The sequence below is a fragment of the Thunnus albacares genome, chromosome 5, assembly GCF_914725855.1.
Source record: "Thunnus albacares chromosome 5, fThuAlb1.1, whole genome shotgun sequence".
Classification (NCBI taxonomy): Eukaryota; Metazoa; Chordata; class Actinopteri; order Scombriformes; family Scombridae; genus Thunnus; species Thunnus albacares.
The window spans coordinates 13,960,294-13,982,215 of record NC_058110.1 but is presented as its reverse complement, the minus strand read 5'-3'; the positions used below and the strand labels follow the sequence as shown (position 1 = coordinate 13,982,215).

The 21,922-nt window shown below is 42.3% G+C and overlaps 1 protein-coding gene across 8 annotated transcripts in view; it reads left to right on the top strand.

Annotated features, from left to right (window-relative positions):
- Window positions 1-1,600: 1,600 nt before the first annotated feature.
- The window catches only part of prdm16 (PR domain containing 16), a 191,397-nt gene continuing 171,075 nt past the window's right edge, over window positions 1,601-21,922 (top strand). For 6 of the 8 annotated variants that reach the window (XM_044351308.1, XM_044351315.1, XM_044351312.1 and 3 more), the window contains exon 1: window positions 1,602-1,814. In XM_044351308.1, coding sequence (XP_044207243.1) covers window positions 1,778-1,814 — 37 coding nt within the window. In that variant the 5' untranslated portion in view covers window positions 1,602-1,777. Of the gene's footprint in view, window positions 1,815-21,922 lie in introns of all 8 variants that reach the window. The other 2 variants (XM_044351307.1, XM_044351313.1) reach the window with 2 other exon arrangements.

Here is a 21,922-nt window from a genome sequence, read left to right as displayed (position 1 = left end):
TGCTCCATCACCACCGATCTTTAATAGGCTCCAACATAGAGCCGCCTTTATTCAGCCAAACTAGACGGAAACCATTCCCATATGACATGTAGGCTAAAGGCCCAGGCACCACATGAATATGAAGAGCAGCCAACCACTACGGCACTACTTTATCATTTAAAAAATAAATAAATAATAAAATACAAATAGATTTTTGATCCTCCACAGCTTCTCCTTTAGTTTATTTATTTAAGTTATTAGCTATTAAATAGGTCGATCAGTAACAATAAAAAATATATACAGCGTTAATTTAGCAATGCAATATTATGTAACAATAATAATCATTATAATTATTATGATTATTATAATTTTAGTAGGCATAATATATATTACAAATTTTAAATCATGCAAAAATAATTACAATACAGTTCATATATTATTCATTTGCCTCATAAATACAGTTCGAAATGGCAACTTCAATATTAACATGCAAATGTAAATAAAAAAATAATGCTGCATGATTTGTCCGATAATTATTTTTGAATATTTTTTTTTTCCGTAAATCAAAAATCTAAACATTACCTTGTAGTCCTTCAGGCTACACCGAGGTGCTGGATGCACGGACTATAAAGTAAAGGCGGTTTCCTCCTGCCTGCAGCAAACAAACAAACAGGTGCGAGGCAAAAGTCATACTTACAAAGTCTGCAAGTCTATCCACCTTCTCTCAGGTTAACTTAACTTTATGCTGCACAGTGGCGCTGACAGTGAACTCAAACACTTCTTTAAGGAATAACTTCTGCGAATACGATTGTTACGAATGTGAACATTGGTGAGGGAAAGAAAAAAAAAAAAAAAAAAAAAAAAAAGTCCTGGACTTCTCCCCGGTACGGACTCTGCTGGTGGAGGCTCCATGCGTGCGTCAAACAGCTGCTGGCCGCTGCTACACACACACACACACACACACACACACACACACACACACACACACACACAACCAAATCATAGCCTATGAAGTGCAACTCCAATCGAGCCAGGCGCCTATTTACGCCTACATGTGAATTAATGAAGTTAAAAATAACTACTGCAATTCGAGCACTTTCTGGCACAACACATGATGAGGTATCAGCTGCGTCAACGTCCTAAAATACAGAGTTTCTCCTCTTGTGGAACAATCTGTAAATTCATAAAGAAAGTTGTTAACATTTCATGGCAGAAATATACATATTATGAGATTAGGGGAAAAAAATACAAAATACACTAATATAATAAGAGAATATTAATATTATTAATAATAATAATTCATGCACATTTTCGTGATTGTACTGCGACCCTGACCTCACTGTACCTCACTGTGTCCATCGCCGGTTGGAGAAAACCAAGTTGCCGCTGTTAAAGGGGTAAAAATCCAAGAAGGTGCTGGCAGGAGCTGAATGGGGGTGGGTGAGGGTGGGGGGGGTGGGGTGGGGTGTAGGGGTGAGGAGGGGGACGAGGGTAAGGGGATGGTAAGGGGGAGAGGGGGAGGGAGGGAAGGTGAGATGGTGAGGAGAGAGCAGGAGGAGGAGGAAGAGGAGGAGGGGAAGAGATAAGTGATCTAAAGGGGAGACGATAGGACAAAAAAAAAAAAGTGATGATGATGAATACATTGGAAAGTTTTTTGGCCCCGGCGAGGGTGTCAGATTGAATGGCCTGTGCGCATGTGCGAAGGTGTCCAAACTGACAATGCTGGTGAGATGAAGATAGTGTTGTTGCTGCTTCTGGGCTCACGGAGGACGACGAGAGGAATCTACAAGCCGACAAGATGAGATCCAAGGCGAGGGCGAGAAAACTGGCCAAAAGTAGGTCTTCTTTATTCCCCTTCTTATCGCTTTCAGCCGCCGGCTCCAAACTCCCGGGTCTGTAGATGTCCAATGTGTCCTTGTCATTTGTCATAGCCTTAAGAGAGGAGGGGACGACTCTTTTGTCCAGAGAGACAGGGATAACTTTTCTGCTAAAAATGTGTCCCGCTCCGGCTGCTCAGTCTCGTTTCTCTGCATGCTGCGCTCTTGGCTTTGTTGGTTCCCAGTGTCAGAAAGTTTCATGTGTGATGAGAAACGCCGCTGGTGCTTTAGTTGATTACACTCCTATAAAGGTAGAGATAAACATTGCCGTCCAAATCTGAGCTCGATCTTGTAATTTGCTCTTTTCGGTTGTCGAAGGTTTTAGAGGAGGCGCGGATTCGTTTCCCGAAAGTTACCAAGAAAGTTGTCGAAATGCATAGTAACTTTTTTTTATAGAGCCGTTCCAAGTCTTGTGAAATAATATTCCCGGCTTTTGAAATAGTGGGCGCTGTGGCACTGCTCTGCGTACAAGCTGCTGCTGCAGAGCTCACACCGAGCTGAGCGCACTCCTTCCCCTCGCCTGCAAACGGACACGCCAAGATGTGAATTTGGAAAGAAAGAGCAATGTTTTAATGCAGATTTTTTGTGTGTGTGAGACGGTCCTGCTTCAGCCGTAGAAGATATCGCTCTCCGGCAACTTTGTGGGCCCTCGGACTGCTGCAAACTGGTTCCTCCTCCAGGGAATGCCAATCAATAATGCGTCTTGTGCAAGAAAGCGCCCATATACTTAGTGGACTGCTGCTCGCGTCACACGGAAAATTCATGTATTCAGTTTTGTGAACATGAGCACTTTGTTGTTGGAAATGGAGCATATTTATTGTTTGACATTTTGTTTATTGTTGGTGGGTTGATTTATGAATCTCGTTTATTTACACCGTCTTTTTTTATTCCCTACATGAATGCACGTTTTCTGCGGGTAATTATGTGGGTCAATCTGCCTTTTATCCGTAATTCATTTGAAGGACGGTTTGTTCAGGCCTCCTGGCATTTGCTTTTGTTATGTCTTAATGCGTTTGTTACATTTTATGCAGAGTGAGTTTCGATATTTAGTTTGATGAAAATGCAGAGCAATTTTCATTCAGCCATGTATTTTTTTTTTTTTTTTTTAGGACACCCCTATTAAAATAATAATTCTTTAAAAATATAACCTACCTGTTATTGTTTTTTGTTGGGCTTGCTTGATAACATGGCCTTTAAAAACTTTATAACTCTGCCAAAACCTGACCTTCTTAATTCAACGTGAGTCTCGAGCTTTAGACACAATTCAGTCTTTTTAAAAATACTCTTGATTTATACATTTCATAACATAAATGAAATAAATATGTGTGCAGAGCTTTTTTTAAAAAAAAAAAAAAAAAAAAAAAGCTGTAACGTGTTTGCTTTAAATGAGTTTCACTCCTCACATTTTAAAAATGATTATGAATTGTTATATCTAATATAATTAATATTCATTTCTACTAATGGTTTATTCACCTGCATTTATACCAATAATAATAATAATATAATCATATTAATAATAAAGAATAACAAACACTGTTCATTGCAGTCATGTTTTTGTTGTTACCTTCTTACACTTGCATGCTGTCTATGATTCACATGGATCAAGTTTCCGTATAAGTTAAAGACAAAGAAGCAAAAGAAAAGGAAAAGAAAAACGCTAATTGGGCTACTTTAGTGAAAATACTTAAACATGTCTAGAGTCCTGCTTCTTGCCAGCAGTTGCACTTGGTCTTGATCTCTAAACAGCCTTGATAGTCTGTTGATCCGGGTGCTAATGAACACAAATACCTGGCTTTGTAGCACTCTCACATCGGACCATTGGAAGTCTCTGTAGCCCAAAGGCCTCAGATCTGTTGTGTTGCAGCGGTAAGAAGAGGAAAACAGAGCAGACAGCAGGCATGAAAAAAAAAAAAGATCTTGTTCTTCTTAACATTCAAAACATGCAGGCCCACAACGTTTGAATACGACGCGTGGGAGTGTATTCCTCCCCCTTTTCTTTTTCTACCGCTTAGGTAAAATAGTGTGGCTGCAGCCGAGTACAGTAGGTCACCATCAACATTCACCAGCTGCTTTATCATTTTATTTTTAACCCTCTTGTATATAGTTTCTTTTTCTGGGTAGAGTGCACACACACACACACACACACACACACAGACACACAGGCTTCGTCAGACTTCACGCTAAAGGCCACGAGTGTGTAGAAACGCGTGACTCCACAGCTCCACATGTGGAATATGAATATGTGTGTGTTTTAATAGAAGCTCGCATTGATCGCTCTGGTTTGTTTACATAATGCTTTTGGGTCAGGATTAAGTGAGTGTTAGTGTGTTTGGATTATAGTAGGATGTCGCCCTCACAGGTGGGCTTTTTGTGAAGAAGAAGAAGAAATATAAATATCACGTCTTACTCTGTTCTTCACAAGATACAGTTTTATTTAATATTTAATATATTACAGGAGTATTTTTTTTTAAATTTGAGATAAAATACAACAAGTCGTGTTGTTTTGTCTATATTTAATTTTATCTGATCCAATGCTCTTTCTGTTTTACAGCAGCTTATTGATAATTATAAATTGTTTAATGATTTTTTTTTTAATAATTGAAGAAATCCTAAACATATGAGCCCTAACGTCACACCTCATATATATCGGAGATAAAGGCTTTTATGTCTCTCGTGATCATAAAAAAACTAAAAAAAATCGGTGCAGGTAATCTAATAGGGTCAATGAAAGTTGCTCTCACACGGAGGTTATATAGTGAAAGAAATGACATGAGAATATATGCCTACCTGTCTATAGGTTGTGTGTATTTCTGTGCGCCGCAGAGGGCTGTTTGTGTGTGAAAAGTTAAACACCTTGCGGCTCTTTTTGTTGTGGTATTCTGTTGGGCTCATACGCTTTGAAATGGATCAATTAAGCTGAGTGAGAGTAGATTTTTTTCCCCCGGTATTTTTCAGTGTACAGGTGAAGCAAATAGACACACACGTACATACACACACACATATGTAAAAACACACACACACATGCACGCACGTTGTCCTCTCGCTCTCCTGCACGCTTACAACCGCGCAATTAAGTCTCCACAGACACTTTGAGAAATATAATTAAATCAAAAACATGTTCCAGCTTTTTTCCTCACATATGGACAAACAGGAAGGTGTTAAAGCCACACTGATTCTGACCGCAACTCAACACACGTTATTTATTTTCAAAAAAGCTGCTTTAGTTACTGGGCCCGTCTGCATTATCAAGTCAATAAAATGAAAGGTAGCACACTCGTTTTTTTACGACCTGATTTTTCTTTTTCTTTTTTTTTTTCTTTTTCTGTTTCTTGCTGAATTTGCACAAAATCATCACTCCTCCCCTTTCTTCTCTTACTGAACAAATGCACACAATTTCTGACAGTCTTACTCTCTGCCTCTGTCTCCCTTTCTGTATATACTAATGGCCAGATACGCTATTGATCTTTGTGTTAAAGGCCCCTTATTTGATGGACTCCCAGTTATGAACTTGGCCTGGCTCAACAGCATCTGATGTTTTGACAGAAGTAATAAAACCCAACCCATAACACGTTAAATCCAACAATGGTAGCTATGTTGAACTTCTGGCTAAACGTTCAGGGTCCCATGCAGGCTCCCATGTATTACTGCTTTGCAGCTGTAATGTGTGTCAGATAGCACTCCTCCCTGTTCACAGATTAGAGCCTGAACATAAAAATGATAGGATCATCAAATGAAAAGGAAATGTAACGTCAGTGTGATATATCATACTGGCCGCAATTCACATTTTCTGTATCTCTATGAAACTGTAAATCTCTGAGTTTCCTTTATTTGGAAGTCAGTGAGCCAATGAAGACAGCACAGATGCATCTGGTTGTTGATTCTTGCTTCAGTAGTTTTAGAAGACCACCTCATGGTGCTGTGTGATGTTGACATATTCAGTTTGATTACTAATGCTAATTTTGTAGCTGTTTGATGAAGTTAATGATTAGCCTTTAAACAGTGCTTTCATTTATTGATTCTGTTTTGAATTTCAGTAGTGCTGGACACGAAGCCAAATCAAAATACCTGTGAGATCTTTATTTTATTGCTGTGGATCTATCAGGATGTAGTGGGAAATCGGAGACTCTTGTGGTTCCATAGAGCCCATTTGTGTGATGATGTGAATGATCTTAGCAGCCCTCTGGAGCAGGCAACATCAGTTTTGTAGTTTTACATCTCTGTCTAAAAATGAGTGACTGTGACTGCGATGATAACCAGTCTCATGACTCTCTGCATCCAAAAACTAAAGACCACAGGGCCATTTAGATGTTGTTTAATAGCATGTGTTGCTTTTGTACAGTTGTCTGTTTTGTTTATTGAATTTACAGAAATACTGCTCAGCATCTAATCATCATGATGATCTTTGCAGCAATTTTGTGAAATCAAGTTTTTGATACAAAAACACTGCGTTTACTTTTCCTAAATCACTTCATCAAGTCTTTTTCATGATCTTGGGAGTTTTAACATGAGCATTTGGACTGATTTTAGGACCATTTGTGTCATTTTTTTTTGAGGCACTGAAAAATTGTGTAGCCTAACTAATTGCATCAGTCCACATTTGGCACAGCCTCATATGCTACATAAGTACTTCATTATGGAAGTTTGTTGGATGTGAGTTCCTCATCTTAATGTCTGCACATGTAGGATACAGTTCAGTGTGTGTTGTGGGGCTACTTTCCATATTTATTTCCAGGGCTGGTTTCTCAACTTTGTCTATGTCTGGTCAGTGAAATACCCTTGTACTGTATATATACAATTACTGCATTAATCATATAGTGCATGATATCCATGAATTTGCCAATTTGTAATATATTAATTTGTCGTAGGGGAAGTTACTTTGGTTAAGGTTAGGGTAAGTTTTGGTCATGGTTACGGTTAGTTCAATGTCAAGCCACTGTCTGGTTCAGTAACATATGGTCCACATTTGATTCACATAATATGATACAAATAAAGATGCATTGCTTTTTGTAACCATATCTTCAAAATTGCTGTGAGAGCAGTCTCTTGAAAAATGTTCTTTCCAGTGAAGTATTCATATTACCCTGAAATGTGGAGGACAGTGTAGTTTGAAGTCTCAGTTCTGCTTACTAGTCCTAAATCTTTGAAACAGTCAGCCAGTAAGGAAAGCTTTCGTGATCTCTTCCACCTGTGTGGGGAATATACTGAAGAAATAATTCAAGTGTAAGGTACTGCTTACTCTATGAATTACCTGATGTCTAAAGCTTTATAGAGGAAAGAATGATTTAGAGGACGGTTCAATTGGATTTTTACAATTTTGTGTTTAGTTTGTTTTACGACTGGCATGTTTGAGTCTTTTAATGTTTTCTATCAGTATCACTGACTCCCTCTCTTCCTCACGTCACACTGTGTGAGTCTTTTATCTCCAGGAAAATACTATTATTTTAATTCAGTCAATAGCTGCTGTAAATGTGTTGCTGCTGTTTTGGCCAAGTATATGCAGTGCCATAAAATGTAAAAATAATTTTGAAATGTGGACATTGGAATGACTTCAAATGAAAATGTAATGATTTGCATAATTTACAATTTATTTAGTCTTATTGTCTTATTTTATTTGGTCTTATGTGTGCTTTAATAAATGGTCAAACCAGTACCGTCCTCATCATATACTCTGTGTATGAAAGCTGGAAATGAAGACAGAGCTTTGGTTTTGGTTTTTGGAGTAAGCAGAAATTACTCCAGTTGCAATTTTGAAGAATGCTGAAGTCACAGTGACTTTTTAGTGTCGACTGAGACTCACTGAGGGCCTGAAAACATTTGAAAGGCTTTTCTTAGCTCTGACACATGTGCACACACACACACACACACACACACACACAGAAAACTATACATACACAGTCCATAAACACACAAGCATACATACACAGTAACGCAGATGGATACCGAATGGACAGACACACACACACACACACACACACACACACCTTAGTGGTGACAGATTTTTGGGCAATGGTAGGATTTAACCCCAATCAATCACAAACTAGAAAGGTTGAGTGTAAATGTCATCCAAACAGCAGGAGTTGGCAATGTTGACTGGCTTAGTGTGCATGTATGTGTGCATGTGTGTGCGAATGTGTGCGTGCACCATTTTATACAGTTGTTGGAGGTCCTGTCACTGTTCCGAGCTTTGACCTTGGCAAAGTCTGGCACAGTGATGGGTGGGCACCTCTTACACCTGGACACATACAGAAACACGGACACTCACACTCGTACACACACACGCACACACACACACACACACACATTTCAGCGCAATGCTTCCTGCCTGGTCTGATGCTGGCTAAGTCAAATTTTGAGTTGACATACAAATACCATTAAACATTAAGCCCTTGCACATGGCTCTAAATCCCATTCATTCCATTGATAAGTTGACCTCACATTATCCAGTTGGCAAATATACCTCTTTCCCGCCTTGCACCATGACCTCATCCGCCATGTTTGTAAAAACACAGCAATCTCCCAATCATTTGGCAGTGGAGACGGTGGCATGCCTGAGAGAGTTTAAGATATATCCCTGATGTTTTCTTTTTTAGCAGACCCCTGTTTTTCGTCTCTCCTCATACCCTTCATTTTCAGCCTGAAGATGGGGGCAGGGTCTTGTTAAAAATAGCCAAGCAGCATTTGGAGAGCAGTATGTGTTGGCGAAGAGGGGGTTCAAAAAATGAAAAGCCATTACACTGCAGTTAAATGCATTTTGTCTTGACCTGTGGATGCTTATCGAGTTACGTCCCACCACTGCTGGGCCGTGTCAAGAAGATTCCATCCAGCTTCTTCGGGCTAAGAATATGCCACAAGTGCTGGAGTCAACCCATAGAAAACACCTCATCTTTACTTCTTGAGTATGCTGATTAACACTAAATGGTTATCTCTCTGTGTGTCTGGTGTGATTTTCCACCACCCGCTGTTAAACGATGTGTGTTGTTTGCCAAACAGAGGGCGAATGTGTCGAGTCCCTAATTAGCGTGTTTTAGCAGCCCTCATGATTCCCTCTGCATTGTGATATCCCAGGGATTGCTCAGCATTGTGACTAGTCTTATCTGGGTCTAATCCCGATTTGTTTGGTATTAGCCCGCTCCCTTTCTCACTCTTTCCTTTTATTTCTTCATTTGTCCTTACTCTGTTCTTTTCCTTTTATCCGTTCCTGAACTTCCTGTCCTTTATGTTGCCCTCGCTTTCATTTACGCCACTGTTCTCTGCGCAGGGAAACAAAACGTATGCCTGATATGTGAAAAGACAAATCTCAGTGTGAATTAACAAGGACTGGGTAATAATTAAGAACTTAATCTAAATCATAGTGTGAAGATGTGATCATATTGTTTTATCATTCTTTACATTTTTGTGGATGAAATGAAGGATTCTGAGCTTTTCTGAGCTGTAATTTAGAAAAATATTTAGGTTTTTTTTGTGTTTTTTTTACCCATATGCAGAGTTTGTTCTCATGTAATGCAGCACAGTGGGCAACAGTTCATTGTTTTGAACTTCAGTGTGGTTATTTCATATGTTTGCAGACGATTGCTGCATCATGTTTTGATATTGAAAAATGTTCTTATTAATAGCGTCCAGCCTTAAAATTAGGTGGTGGGCTTAAGCCCTCTTATCAATAAAAATATAATAGCAGGGTGACATCAAGCCAACTCAAAGTGTAGGCTATATACAACAAGCAAGTGTAACTTTGCTAATCATAGTTCTCAGGGCTGCAACTAACAATTTTTTTCATTATCAGTTAATCTTCTGATTATTTTATTGATTAATAGATTAATCATTTTGGTCTATAAAACATCGGGAGTCTACGGTGATGTCATCAAATGTCTTATTTTGTCTGAACAACAGTCCAAAACCCAAAGATATTCATTTTTTCTGAAACTTAAGACAGCCCCTAACCCTAACCCTAAACCAATTCTTCACATTTTTGCTTAAAAAAGGACCTAAATGATTCATTGATTATCAGAATAGTTGCAGACTAATTTTCTGTCGATTCACTAATCAATGAATCGACTCATCTTTGCAACTCTATTCTCATTGTTCTCAGCAAACAGCATTCAATAAAACTATTTCTTGTTGCCTCAAAAAAGCTAAAAAACGTGATTCTGAGTTTGATTCCTCTCTTGTACAAGTCTCATAAATAGTAACTCATTTCTCACCACGCACACACACCCTTCAGTCCCAGTCCCAATCGGGCGCTGCTGATGATGGCTCATCCTGTCCAGATACGATAAGCAGACAAACTGCTCTGTCCCCTGGGCTGTTTGTCTGTCTGTCTCCGAAACACAGCATGGTGTGTAGAGGCAGCGTGTCTCTAAACTCCCTCTGCCCGCTTCCCTTTTCATCAGACCGCCAGTTCAAAGCCTTGGCTCCATCTTCACTTCTATCTCTCCCACTCCTCCTCCCCTCCCTCCTCCTCACCATCTTTCTCACTGTGTTTCGTCATTACCACAAAGATGGGCATGCAGTGTCTCATTAAAGTGGATTAGAGACATCTCCACGTCTCACAGGGGCCGAGCGGGACATTTCTCTTCTCTAGTCATCCCCCCACCCCTTTTTCTCTCAGAGATCAGGTTCTTTGATTTGGCCAGATAAAGACCTCTTTCATGTCGGTGGGGACGGTTAGCGATTACACTGTCAGACCCATCGTTTTGGTGAGTTTGACAAATTTGCCGTGCGGGGTGGGGCGGGTGTGGGATTGTACAGGGGGGGTAGGAGGGGGGTGAGGGGGGCGTACAAGGAGATTCACAGTAATTGAGCTGTCATTATCCAGTGACCCTGCCAGGCGCTAGTGTGTAGGCCTCACCAGTTCTCTATTTGTTTAATACTTGGCTAACTTTCTTTGTGAGTATGATGGATAGAAAGAGGAGGAGAGAGAGGGGGAGAGAGTAGAAGCGGGGTGCCAGTCCCCAGATGAATGCCTCTGCTTATTTGACCACCTCTCTTGAGTGCTGCTGTCCATGAAAATTGGCTCCACTACATCACTGCTGTAAGTTCCTTTTCTCACCCGGCTCCTCCCTAGTGCAACGCAATTAGGCCCATATCACCGGCTGCCATTTATTTTCATACAAAATGAAAACTGGTGGCATGTTGATTACTGAACTCCCCAGAGACAAAGGGCCAGTATTGGTGTGGTTTAATTTCATTAAGTAGAGTGTGGTGCGCAGGATAAACATATTAAGCGCTCCCTTTCATTGCTGGCCCTCAATTTACCAAGAAATCCTTAGGTGTTACAGTTGTTGAATTTCAACAAATCTCCTTATGTGGTTTGGTTAAAATGAGGCACATTTCCTTTAAGTTCATACTTTTGTTCTTGAATGTCTCTTGTGTACAGTATCTTGTTGCCAAACAAATACATATTCAAGAGTTGTATGTATTAGGCAGCAGGGGAAAGACCCATATGCAGTCTATAGAGGCAGGCAGGGACAGTTCAGTGAGTTTATTGTCAAAAGAGATACGAAAGCCTACAGGCATGGGTGGCAAGTCCAAACAGTCCAAACAGCAGTAGTATTAAATCCACAGAGATGCAGGGATGAGACAGGGAACGGTCCAGACAGGCAGGCTAGCAGGTACAGATATGGTACAGGTTCAGGTAACATGATACAGAAAACAGAAGCACGAAAGCACTGACAAAAAGCAACATGATAACTACAATGACCTGACAAGGGAACAAAGGATCTGGGCCGGTATATGAAGTAAGTGGCTGATGAAGGAATGAGGTGCAGGTGGGGAGATGGGCGGGGAAGCTCAGGTGAGGGGAATGAGTTGATTGCAGTGATTGCAGGTCAGATGGGAATGGTAGGATCTGGAAAGCAAGGAGAAAAGTCTGAGGTCATCTGGCGGACTGGTAGAGAATGGCAACTAAGGGACCTTAGGAAGCAGGAATGCAGCTGGAGGAAGGGATATAGATCCAGATTGTGACTGGACACCCCCCACTTCAAGGGACAGATTTCAGACGTCCCACCAGGCTGGCCAGGAACACTGAGCAGGGTGGAAGTGGGGGTCTGGAGGTGGGATTCAGGGGCAAGTGGCTTGAGAGCTGAAGAATGGAGCTGGGGATCTCAGGCGGACAGCCTGGGTGCTGGACAGGGGAGGAGCAGGAAACCTCAAGTGGATAGCCTGGGGTCTGGGCTGATGGGCATAACAGATCCGGAGGGCAACCAGGAGGCAGGACCAAAGGGCAGAGCAGCTCTGGATCATGGCCTGGATGCTGATGATGTAGGTAGAGCAGCTCTGGAGGACAGGCAGGAAGATGACCAGACGTGCGGAGCCACTCTGAAGGATGACATGGTTGCCGGCAACATAGGCAGAACCACTTGGGAGGCCGGTGATGTAGGCGGGACCGCTCAGGAGGTCGACCAGAAGACAGGACAGATGGGTGGAGCCACTCTGGAGGTCAATAATGAGGCTGGAGGTCAGGAGAGGCAGTTTGCACCAGAAGATTCAGCTGCAAGTTGGGGCAGGCTGCTAGATAAACATCCGGCTTTTCGAGTACAGGACCGGAGGCTGGCAGTGTCAGTGGTAATTGACGGCTGAGGGTCGGGGCAAGGTGCAGGACAGGCTGACCGCTGGAGTGCAGAGCAGGAAGTGGGCAGCTGGAGGTCTGGTTGGGCGTCGGTGAGGATGGCTGATGATATGGGATATCTGGCTGTGGGTTGGCAAAGATAGCCAACTGGTGGTCTGGCTCTGCGTTGACAGGGGCTGCTGACTGGAGGTCTAGCTGGATGTCAGCAGGTGGGGCCGACTGAGGTTCAGGCAGGGTGTCAGCAAAGGTGGCTGATGGCTCAAGAGCAGGCTAGATGTTGGCAAAGGCGGCCGATGGCTCAAGCACAGGCTGGGCCTCAGGCTGAAGGCTAGGATGCTGGATGCTAGCAGACAAGGAGGCTAGGGTAGTTGTCTAGTCCCCTGCAATTCCAGCTGGTACTTCTGCTAGGCAAGGCCTGGAAGAAACCTCCTGGAGTGCCATTTTCAGAGCTACTCCTATGTGCTCAATACTGGACGTGTTTCTGCAATATGTTACGAGGCACAGAATGGTGTGAGTCACCTCACCAAGTTCATCCACTGGGTCCATGTTTGGTCAGATCATTCTGTCGTGAGTGATGTATATTAGGCAGCAGGGGAAGGACCCATACACAGACTATAGGGGAAGGCAGGGACAGTTCAGTGAGTTTATTGTCAAAAGAGAAGATAAAAAAGCTCACAAGTATGGGTGGCAAGTCCAAACAGTTGTAGTATTAAGTCCACAAAGTTGCAGGGAAGAGGCAGGGAAAAGTCCAGACAGGCAGGCTAGCAGGTACAGATATGGTACAGGTCCAGGTAACAGAATATAGAAAACAGAAGCTTGAAAGCACTGACAAAAAGCAACATGACAATTACAACAATCTGAAGAAGGAACAAAGGATCTGGGCCGGTATATGAAGTGAGTAGCTGACAAGGGAATGAGGTGCAGGTAGGGAGATGAGCGGGGAAGCTCAGGTGAGAGGAGTGAGGTGATTGTAGTGATTGCAGGTCAGATGGGAGTGGCAGGATCTGGAAAACAAGTAGAAAAGTCTGAGGGCATCTGGTGGACTGGTGGAGAATGGCAACTAAGGGACCTGGGGAAGTGGGGAAGTGGGGATGCAGCTGGAGGAAGGGATATAGAGCCAGATTGTGACATACATATTCTCAAAATGTGTTATGAATTAATCAGCTAATTCTGAAGTTGCTTAACTTTGTCATGTTGTATTTACAGATACTTTTAAAGGTTCGTTGTGACAGATATGTACTCTGCTCAAAACAAGAAGCTAGAAAAACCAACCCTCATTTGGTTATTTTGGGCTTCGTGTTTGAGATGTGGGCATGAAAGATGCTGTCTGGTGACTGAGCGAGAGGGAAGAAAGCCTCTGGCAGGATAGTGTGAGTGTATTAGCCCAGAGATTTTGATGAAGGAAATAAGAGCCCCCCCTCATTAACCTGGAGTCATATTGGTTGTGAAGCGATGAGTAGGGCGGAATGTGTGTGTGTCTAACAGTTCATGAGTGTGTATGCACTTGTTTGTGTGTGTGTGTGTGTAGGTGTCGGAGGGGTCTTGGCTAAAACATTTCAAGATGGCCCATTAGCCGGCGCGGGCCCGTTCCCCTCCCGACACTAGGATTCCTCCTTGCTGACCCCCTCTCCTCCACCCCCTCCACCTCTCAGCCCCTCTGTCCCAGAGGCCCCCAGCCTCATCCTGCCAAGTGTACGGTTCCAAAGTAACGATGAAGCTGCCTGCGTGTGAAAATATTGAATTGCAAAAACATCCCTGGGTGAGAGGGTGTGTGAATGGAGCTTTCAGCACTGGGCCCGACCCAGGCCCTGTGCTACTGACTGACGGACAACAAATGGCATTTTGTGTCCAGAGAGAGAGAGGGAGAGAGAGGGGACAGAGAGGGGAAAGAGAAAAGAAAAGAAGAGGAGAGACACAGAGAAGAGGGGGGGTCTTGAGGTTTTTCAGGCCTCTTCAGTCTGGGGCCCTAAATGAAGGTCTGAAATGCCTTATCACATGACCCGTCTGACCTTTGGCCCCCACTCAGCTAAGGCTGTCAGGCTGCTCTCCAACAGGGAGCACAAAGCCTTACAGCCTCAAAGGCCACCATTCACCCCCCCTGTGCAGCCGTACTCCAAAGGTAATAGGTAAAAGTAATGTCAGTGACCTCCACTTTCCCTTGCTCTACAGGAGGGCAAAACTCTTAAGATTCCCTGATAATGTCAAAGGTAGAAGGTGGTCCTTATCCACTGCCTCTACTTAACTCTCATGAGATGAAGTGTAAAGCAAACTGAACTGCCTCTTTTGTAGTAAAACTATTCCTTGGGCTAAAGCGTCATTAAATATTTTCATGTATCAAAAACTGACGGGGGAAGATGATGGAAATGTTAAAAAACAACATAGTATTGTTTTCAGTTGCTATGCACTGGGAATAAAGTTGTGTAACTCAGCTTTGTGTGTTATCTAAGTGTGTGTGTGTGGGACATTAGTGAATTTCTGATGTCTCAGAGGACTGACTGGGTCACAGTATGACCGTAACCTCCTGTCTCGCTTTGCAACCCACACACTGGCATCTCTCTCTCTCTCTCTCTCTCTCTCTCTCTGTCTCTCTCCTGACCAGTCCTAGGATTCTTTCTTTTCTTTTTCTCCTTTTCCCCTCCTTCTCTGGAACACTGGAGTTTCTCTCTCTCTCCGGTCTCCTTTGAAAAGATGCGGCGTCTTTGTCCGGCCTGATAAAGGATGCCATAGTTCCCCTTTTCCCCTTCTTTGTGGCCCGGGGCTGGCGGCTCCTGTAGAAGTGCAAATGGTATCCTCTCGGAGGGGCTATCCCCGCGGGCCCTGGAGGGCCCTCTCTCTCCTCCAGGCTTGGCTAATTACCACCCTGCCCCCCCCACCCCACACACCCTCCTCATAGCCCCCACCAGCTCCCTGGTCCCTGGAACCATGAACGGCACATTCCCACAACCAGCACCTGGCCTTCTTTTCTCCTGGCCTGCTTTGATGGCTGACACCCCAGCCTACCCCTCCCTCCTTCCTCATCCTCTTCTTCTCTCCGCCCCACTACCTCATCTCTCTTTCTCTCCCTCCCTTTAACTTCTCCCTCTCTCACTTCTCTCTCTCACTGACTCTCATTAATAGAGGTTTTAAATTGCTTTCTGACCCTGACAAACTGCTCTTGTTGAAAATGGAGATGTCGAAAAGGGAGGGCAGCGGATGTAAGCAAGGGACTAAAGGGGGAGTGGGGGGGGCTGCTGAAAGTTGGTATAGTGTGTATGTGCTGAAGTCCATCATATATTTTGTCAGCTTATAGCCTATACTAAGTTTGCTTAAGTGTTCCCCAATCACTCACACACCTCAATTGCTTTCTCAGGATACTGAAAACATTATTTTGACAAAAAAAAGAAAAAGACACCCTGTATACACATCCAATTATCACCCCACATTTACTTGTTTAACATGTTGTTAAAACATGAAAAAGGGCGACTTCTCTTAACTTAAAAATGCCTTCATTTATAGGGCTATTATATCATTAGTTTTTGACAGGCTTTGCTCAAAAGGAGGGATTTAAAAGTGATGGTTCATGGTTTATAAAATTTGACCAGTACCTGATGCAGATTAAGTTGATTTTACTGCAACAGTAATGCACACACACATACGCACGCACACACACACAAACTATATCTAATTAGTTGCATATTTGCGTTCTGCTGCCTGCAGGCCTAATCAATAGCCTGCCCCAGTGGATTTGACCAATTCATAGCTGGCCTTTGTGCAGTCTAGCGATCCCAGCGAGGGCACTTGGACAGCTTTCTGAGGAAAACAAATAGCTCTATTACAAGGTTGCGTCTCTGTGATGCTCAGTGTCCCAAAGGCAAAGTGCTCGGCCTGTATTAATTGTATGTTCTCCACACAGGAAAGGGATAGGTTTTCAGCATAACACGGGTTCACCTGGCAGAGCCCCTAAAGAAGAGTGTTGTGCAAACAAAACTTTGCAGAAAATCTGTAGTGAGGATAAGTTAAACCAACAAATGTGCAAAACAAAACAACATGCTGCTTTGAGTTTATGAGAGGTGTGTTTCTAAGTGGGATAATTATTAAAAACCTAATATCAGTGAGCAAAACCGCTAATTACATGTCTGGATTGAGTTAAATAGGAGTATTCAAATAACACATTGGTCTTCAGCACTTTTTGTTAGTTTGTGTATTTGCTTATATGAGGCTAACTTAACCAGCAGTGGACCATGACGTTTCTTTCATTAGGCATTTGATATTTAATACTCCATCCAGATGTGAAAACAATTATATTGTGTTTCATGTTTTGATTCAGTATTTGCAATTGAATAAATTGGTTAAATAAACTGGACCTGTACAGTAAGATAACATGATATGTATCACATTTTTGAGAGATGAAATAGTTGTCTTGTTGATCTGCTGTGTCTGATTATCAGCCGTCCTTTAGGTTTTTAAAAAGAAGCCATGCATGGTAGACAGAAGAAGTCATTTTCAGTACTGTTTTTATTTTTATATATTTTCAGTAAAACATGCACGCACAAACTTGAAAAATCCCTGTTCAGCAAAGCAGTGGTTGCATGTCCTGTAATGACTCACACAACACACACAGCAGAGGCAGAAGCAACTTGCAGCTGCACACACCCAGACCAGTTTCACCAGTGCAGCAGAGTTTGGCTTTGGTTAGTAAGACTGGGATTAGCGCAGTCAGTTCACAGATAACATTAACGCCACCAGGATTTTGAATTAGATAAGACTATCTCCCAGCAAGTTAATGAAATGTTTCAACTGGCATTTAAAGTTTTAACTGGGTCTGGATGTGAAAAATATAGCTGGAACATTTATTTAGCTCCCGTCAGAACTGAACCAGATTGGATTTAGGAGTTTGCAATCATCTCTGCGTCAAACTAACTGCTATAATGGCTATTATTGTAAGTTTTATAAGGCACAAATGATTTAATCCTGCCGCCTTTTACATCGCCTGCCATCCAGTTTGGACGTAAGCATCTCTCTGTGGTTGCCATTTCCCAGCCACAGCTGCCCTTCCCTGTACAGTTCACACATCATCACCTATAGGACTTGGATGATGTCATGAACTGGGCTGCTTCTTTCTTATCCAGTTCAGCCATAACGAGCATCAACTGAATGTTACGTCTATGTTGGATCATCCAGGCATTAAAGTGAAATTCCACACTCCGAATCCCTGACACTGCTAGATATCAACTTGTGATGTTCGATGCATTCTAGGAGATGCATTTTAATAGATATTGCACATGAACTGGTTTCATTAAGCCATTGGTTTGATGTTTGGATATTTAATATTGTCGCAGTAATAATTGAGACAAGAAGGGACTCCTGATTGTCTCAGACACTAAACATGTCTGTGTCTGAATTGCATCGTGGTATTAGGAGACACTGTCGGTGGTGAAACTGGTATCTTTGTCCATACTTTGTTGGATTTATTGCTGTATTATTGATGAATCAGTATAAATGGTGACTTTACAAAAGCATTTCGGGGCTGACGCATAAACAAGGCATTTACCATACATGTTTTTAAAAGTTTAACCAAGCATCTTGATCAGTTGGACTTTGCTTTTTTTAAAGCCTGAGATGTTACATTTAGTTTCTATAGTTTGGTTTAAGGAGAGGCTTCCCAACTCTCATGTCTCCCTTACTCTCCACCTCTCTCCTCATCAAGTCTAGCCACATCCTCTCTTTCGAGTACAGAAAAGGAAAGAGGAAGATCCGGTTTCTGAATTGTGTTTTATGAGAGGTTGAAAACGGCCACTTCTGTGGTTTTCGTCTGTCCGCGCTGACCGTTCAACTCAGAGTTCCTGAGGTTTTTGAGACATGTCAATTAAGCTGTTTTAATTGGGAAGATGTTATTCCAGACAAATGTTTGCACTCTGAGACCTGTGTGTTGGTCAAACTGGGGGGAGGGGGGGGGAGCTTAAGACATGGAGCTCGGTGTTGCTGTAATTTTTTTTTGTTTTAGCGCCATGTTGGCTTTGTAAATTTGTTTCTCTTCATTTTCCTGAACGCAGTAAAAGCTCACTTGGATGACCGCATGCACATGCACTAACACACACACACACATATGCACTGAGGCATCTTGTTTTTCAACCGCACTGAAGAGCAGTAAGTGTTTAAGAATGGCACGGTGAAGCAATGACAAAGCAAACAAAAGAGGCAGGTGGGTGAGGCTGCTGCTGGCCTGTTGCCGGCCTTGGCTCCGTTTAGAAACTTTTTTTTTGGTAGTTTTTTTAAGACTGGGTTGTCAAGTCAATTTTATTTGTATAGCCCAATATCACAAATAACAAATTTGCCTCAGGGGGCTTAACAATCAGTACAGCATTACAACATCCACTATCCTTAGGCCCTCGATTTGGATAAGCAAGAACTCCCCAAAAAAAACCCCTTTAATGGCAAAAAAATGGAAGAAACCTCAGGAAGAGCAGTGAAGTAGAACCTAACTTAACCAACAGTAACTTAGATACAGTTTTTGGTTATTTATTTACAAGATGTAACAAGAACATTTTGCTGTTGATATGCCTTACTAAAGAATAATCTTCAACTGTGAGGCCAATAGGGAATTTCTACATATGGTGAAAAAACTGTTTGTATACTATGAAGATAAAATTACATGAAGATATTAATGTCAGTGTTCAGATCCCCAGGTTTACACTTTTCCTCTGACAACATTTTCTCTAATATATGAAACAGATTCATGCATTCATCTGCCTCTTTTTTTTCTCTTAGTTCATTGGCACGGCTCTCTCTTATTTTAATTAAAACTAGGTGTGAGGTTTGCCGTCCTCTCGCTTGACACCTCGTTATTTATCTGACGGACGCAAGCTCGGGGCAGGACCCACGGAAAAGAAGGGCAGATTTTTGTTTTTAGAAAACTGCAGAGAACTTTGATGCCAAGTTCTTCCGCAGCAAAAGGCAAGGCCCCGACCCAGCACATCTGAGAGTACTTTGGTGAAATAACAGCAAATGTTTGTCTTGTATTGTATGGCACGCTGCTGGAGGAGCGCTAAAGCCCCTTCTTCCAGCGCCTAAAGCACCTCTTAATAAAATAGTCAAGAATAACTCCTTCACCTTAATCTTCCCCTCAGATTACTGCACTCAGGGCGGGAAATTAGCGGCAGACCCACGCGCTTCCCTCTCAGCCTGTCTTCTTTCTTTGACACTGTTACGTCTTTATTCGCCTCACTCTCTCTCTCTCCTGCTCTCTTTCTCTGTACGTCACCGCATCCTTCCTTTGCTTCCTAATTTTTTGTTTTCCTCTCCATCCCTCTCTCTCTGTGTGGTAGGCTAGATGAACTCTCCGTGGCAGGGGGGAATGGCATTTTATTGGGTCAGTATTAGAAGCAACATGTGGCTAATGGGTGGCTGAATTTTCCACGGTCTGGTCCTCATCAGTGGAGAGAAGGGGCCTAAACAACTAAACATGGCCGTTGACAATTGATACGAGGCCTTTTAAGTGGATCTGCTTGGTTGAAGAGGGGGGAGGGGTAGGGTGTGTGAGTCTGTGTGTGTCCATATACACGTGCATGTTTGTGCACGTTTGCCTTTGCTTGTTAATTAGGAATCTAACAGACATGCGCATGCACACACACACACGCACACACACAACAGCACAATATCCTTTGGGGAATATATATACAAGAATGTGTGTGTGTGTCCCTTGTGTCCAGGAGTGTAACCCACACCTTGAGTACGGTAGCGGCGGTAGCTTTGAGCGCAGTTCATCCCGCCGTCTGATCCTCGTAACCAGAACTCTCCTTTACTGCTTCCTGTTCGCTTGGCCCACCTTCCCCCTTGCCCGCCTGCCATCTGGGTCTGCCAAGAGACACACACACACACACACACACACACACACGTACACACACTGGTACACACACGACACAGTTGGGGACAGCAGTCCTCATGGTCTAACCTGTGTGTTTCACTTACAACCGCACCTTTGTAACCAATATCACACAGAGGAGAAGTGATAAATGGACTCAAACATCCACGTTCTCAACTTCTCTCTCCCCTTTCTTTTAGTCCTGACATAAGAAATCAAAACTTGTTTTCTTCTTCTATCAAAGTACTTTTTCTAACGGTTATATTGAAAGATAAGAGCAGAGTTGAACAGTTCACATCATGCTCTTGATTTGGAGACCCCTCCGCCCCCTCACCAAAAAATCATATTTTAACAGATTTACAAACCTCTGTGGCCACACTGTTGAGGCTCAGATGGATCTGGATCCAAATTACATCTGTGACCATTTGAATCCTCAGAAGTCCGAGATTAGCTTTTTGTAAAGTGTAAAGATCAAAGATAACTGGATATTATCCTTTCTGGTTTGAGGTTAAGGCTGCAAAATCGGTGACATGTTTTAAAAACGAATTCTGAAACTGCATATCTGTAGTGCTTTTTTCAAAAGTAACAACAGTATTTAATATCAGAAATTGCTCTTCCCTAAAGGAAGTAGTACTGTACGTAGGTGTAACAGTAATAGTATAACTAAAACCTTAATCCCCATTAAATCAACATCAAAGCCTATGCGGGTATCTAAATAACTTATTTGTGTAGATAGTGTTTCCGAGCAGGGGGCTCTGTGGGTTTCAGTATCAGGGGTTCTGGTTGACACTTTGATCACTTCCTCTGCTCTTCATACCTTCATTGTGTTCAATATCAGATCACACACACACATCGACACACACACACATCGACACGCACACACACACACACACACACACACACACACACACACACACACACACACACACAGACACACACACATGCAAACACACTAAAGGTGGAAGGGGCAGTGTCAGGTGTAGCGGGGGACAATGCAGGGATGCGTAGCAGCGAGCCAACACGGTGTCTGTGACAGTGACAGAGGCAGTGTGCTCCTCAAAGCTGCTCCTCTCCTCTTTCATCACCTGCTGTTGCAGGAGTGTGTGAGGAACATTTCTGGCCCAAAAAAAATCTATAGTGCCTGAACTAAAGTGAATATGTGTACTTTCCATACAAGTAATATAATTTACTTGAGATTTAATACATTTACAAGTAAACTGATAAATACATGTTTTGTTTCTATATGGGTATCTCAGGTTATTTCACTCTTAATTTTTCGAGTAATTTCGCTTTTGCCATTTTGCTTTCAGAAATATCTGACCAAAGTTGTTGCACCAAAATCTAGCTAACTAATAATTAAACCTAATAGACTGAAAATAAGTGTGTGGGAGCCTATTTCTGATTTTTTTGCTCATTTACCTATAAGCACCTATTGGTATATTTGCATATATGATCACTTTTTATTAAGAATACCATTTTGCTATTACAGTCCTGACCTGAAAGGATTTAAAAATTGGTTGAATCGGTGGTGTTCCATTTGTCCTGAAATTAAAAGAGGAATAGCTATACTGATAAAAACATAACTTTTAAGATTAGTACTGGTTTAAACCTCATAACATTAATTGAAATGCCAAATCAAAGATGTCTTAAATAGTGGTGTTT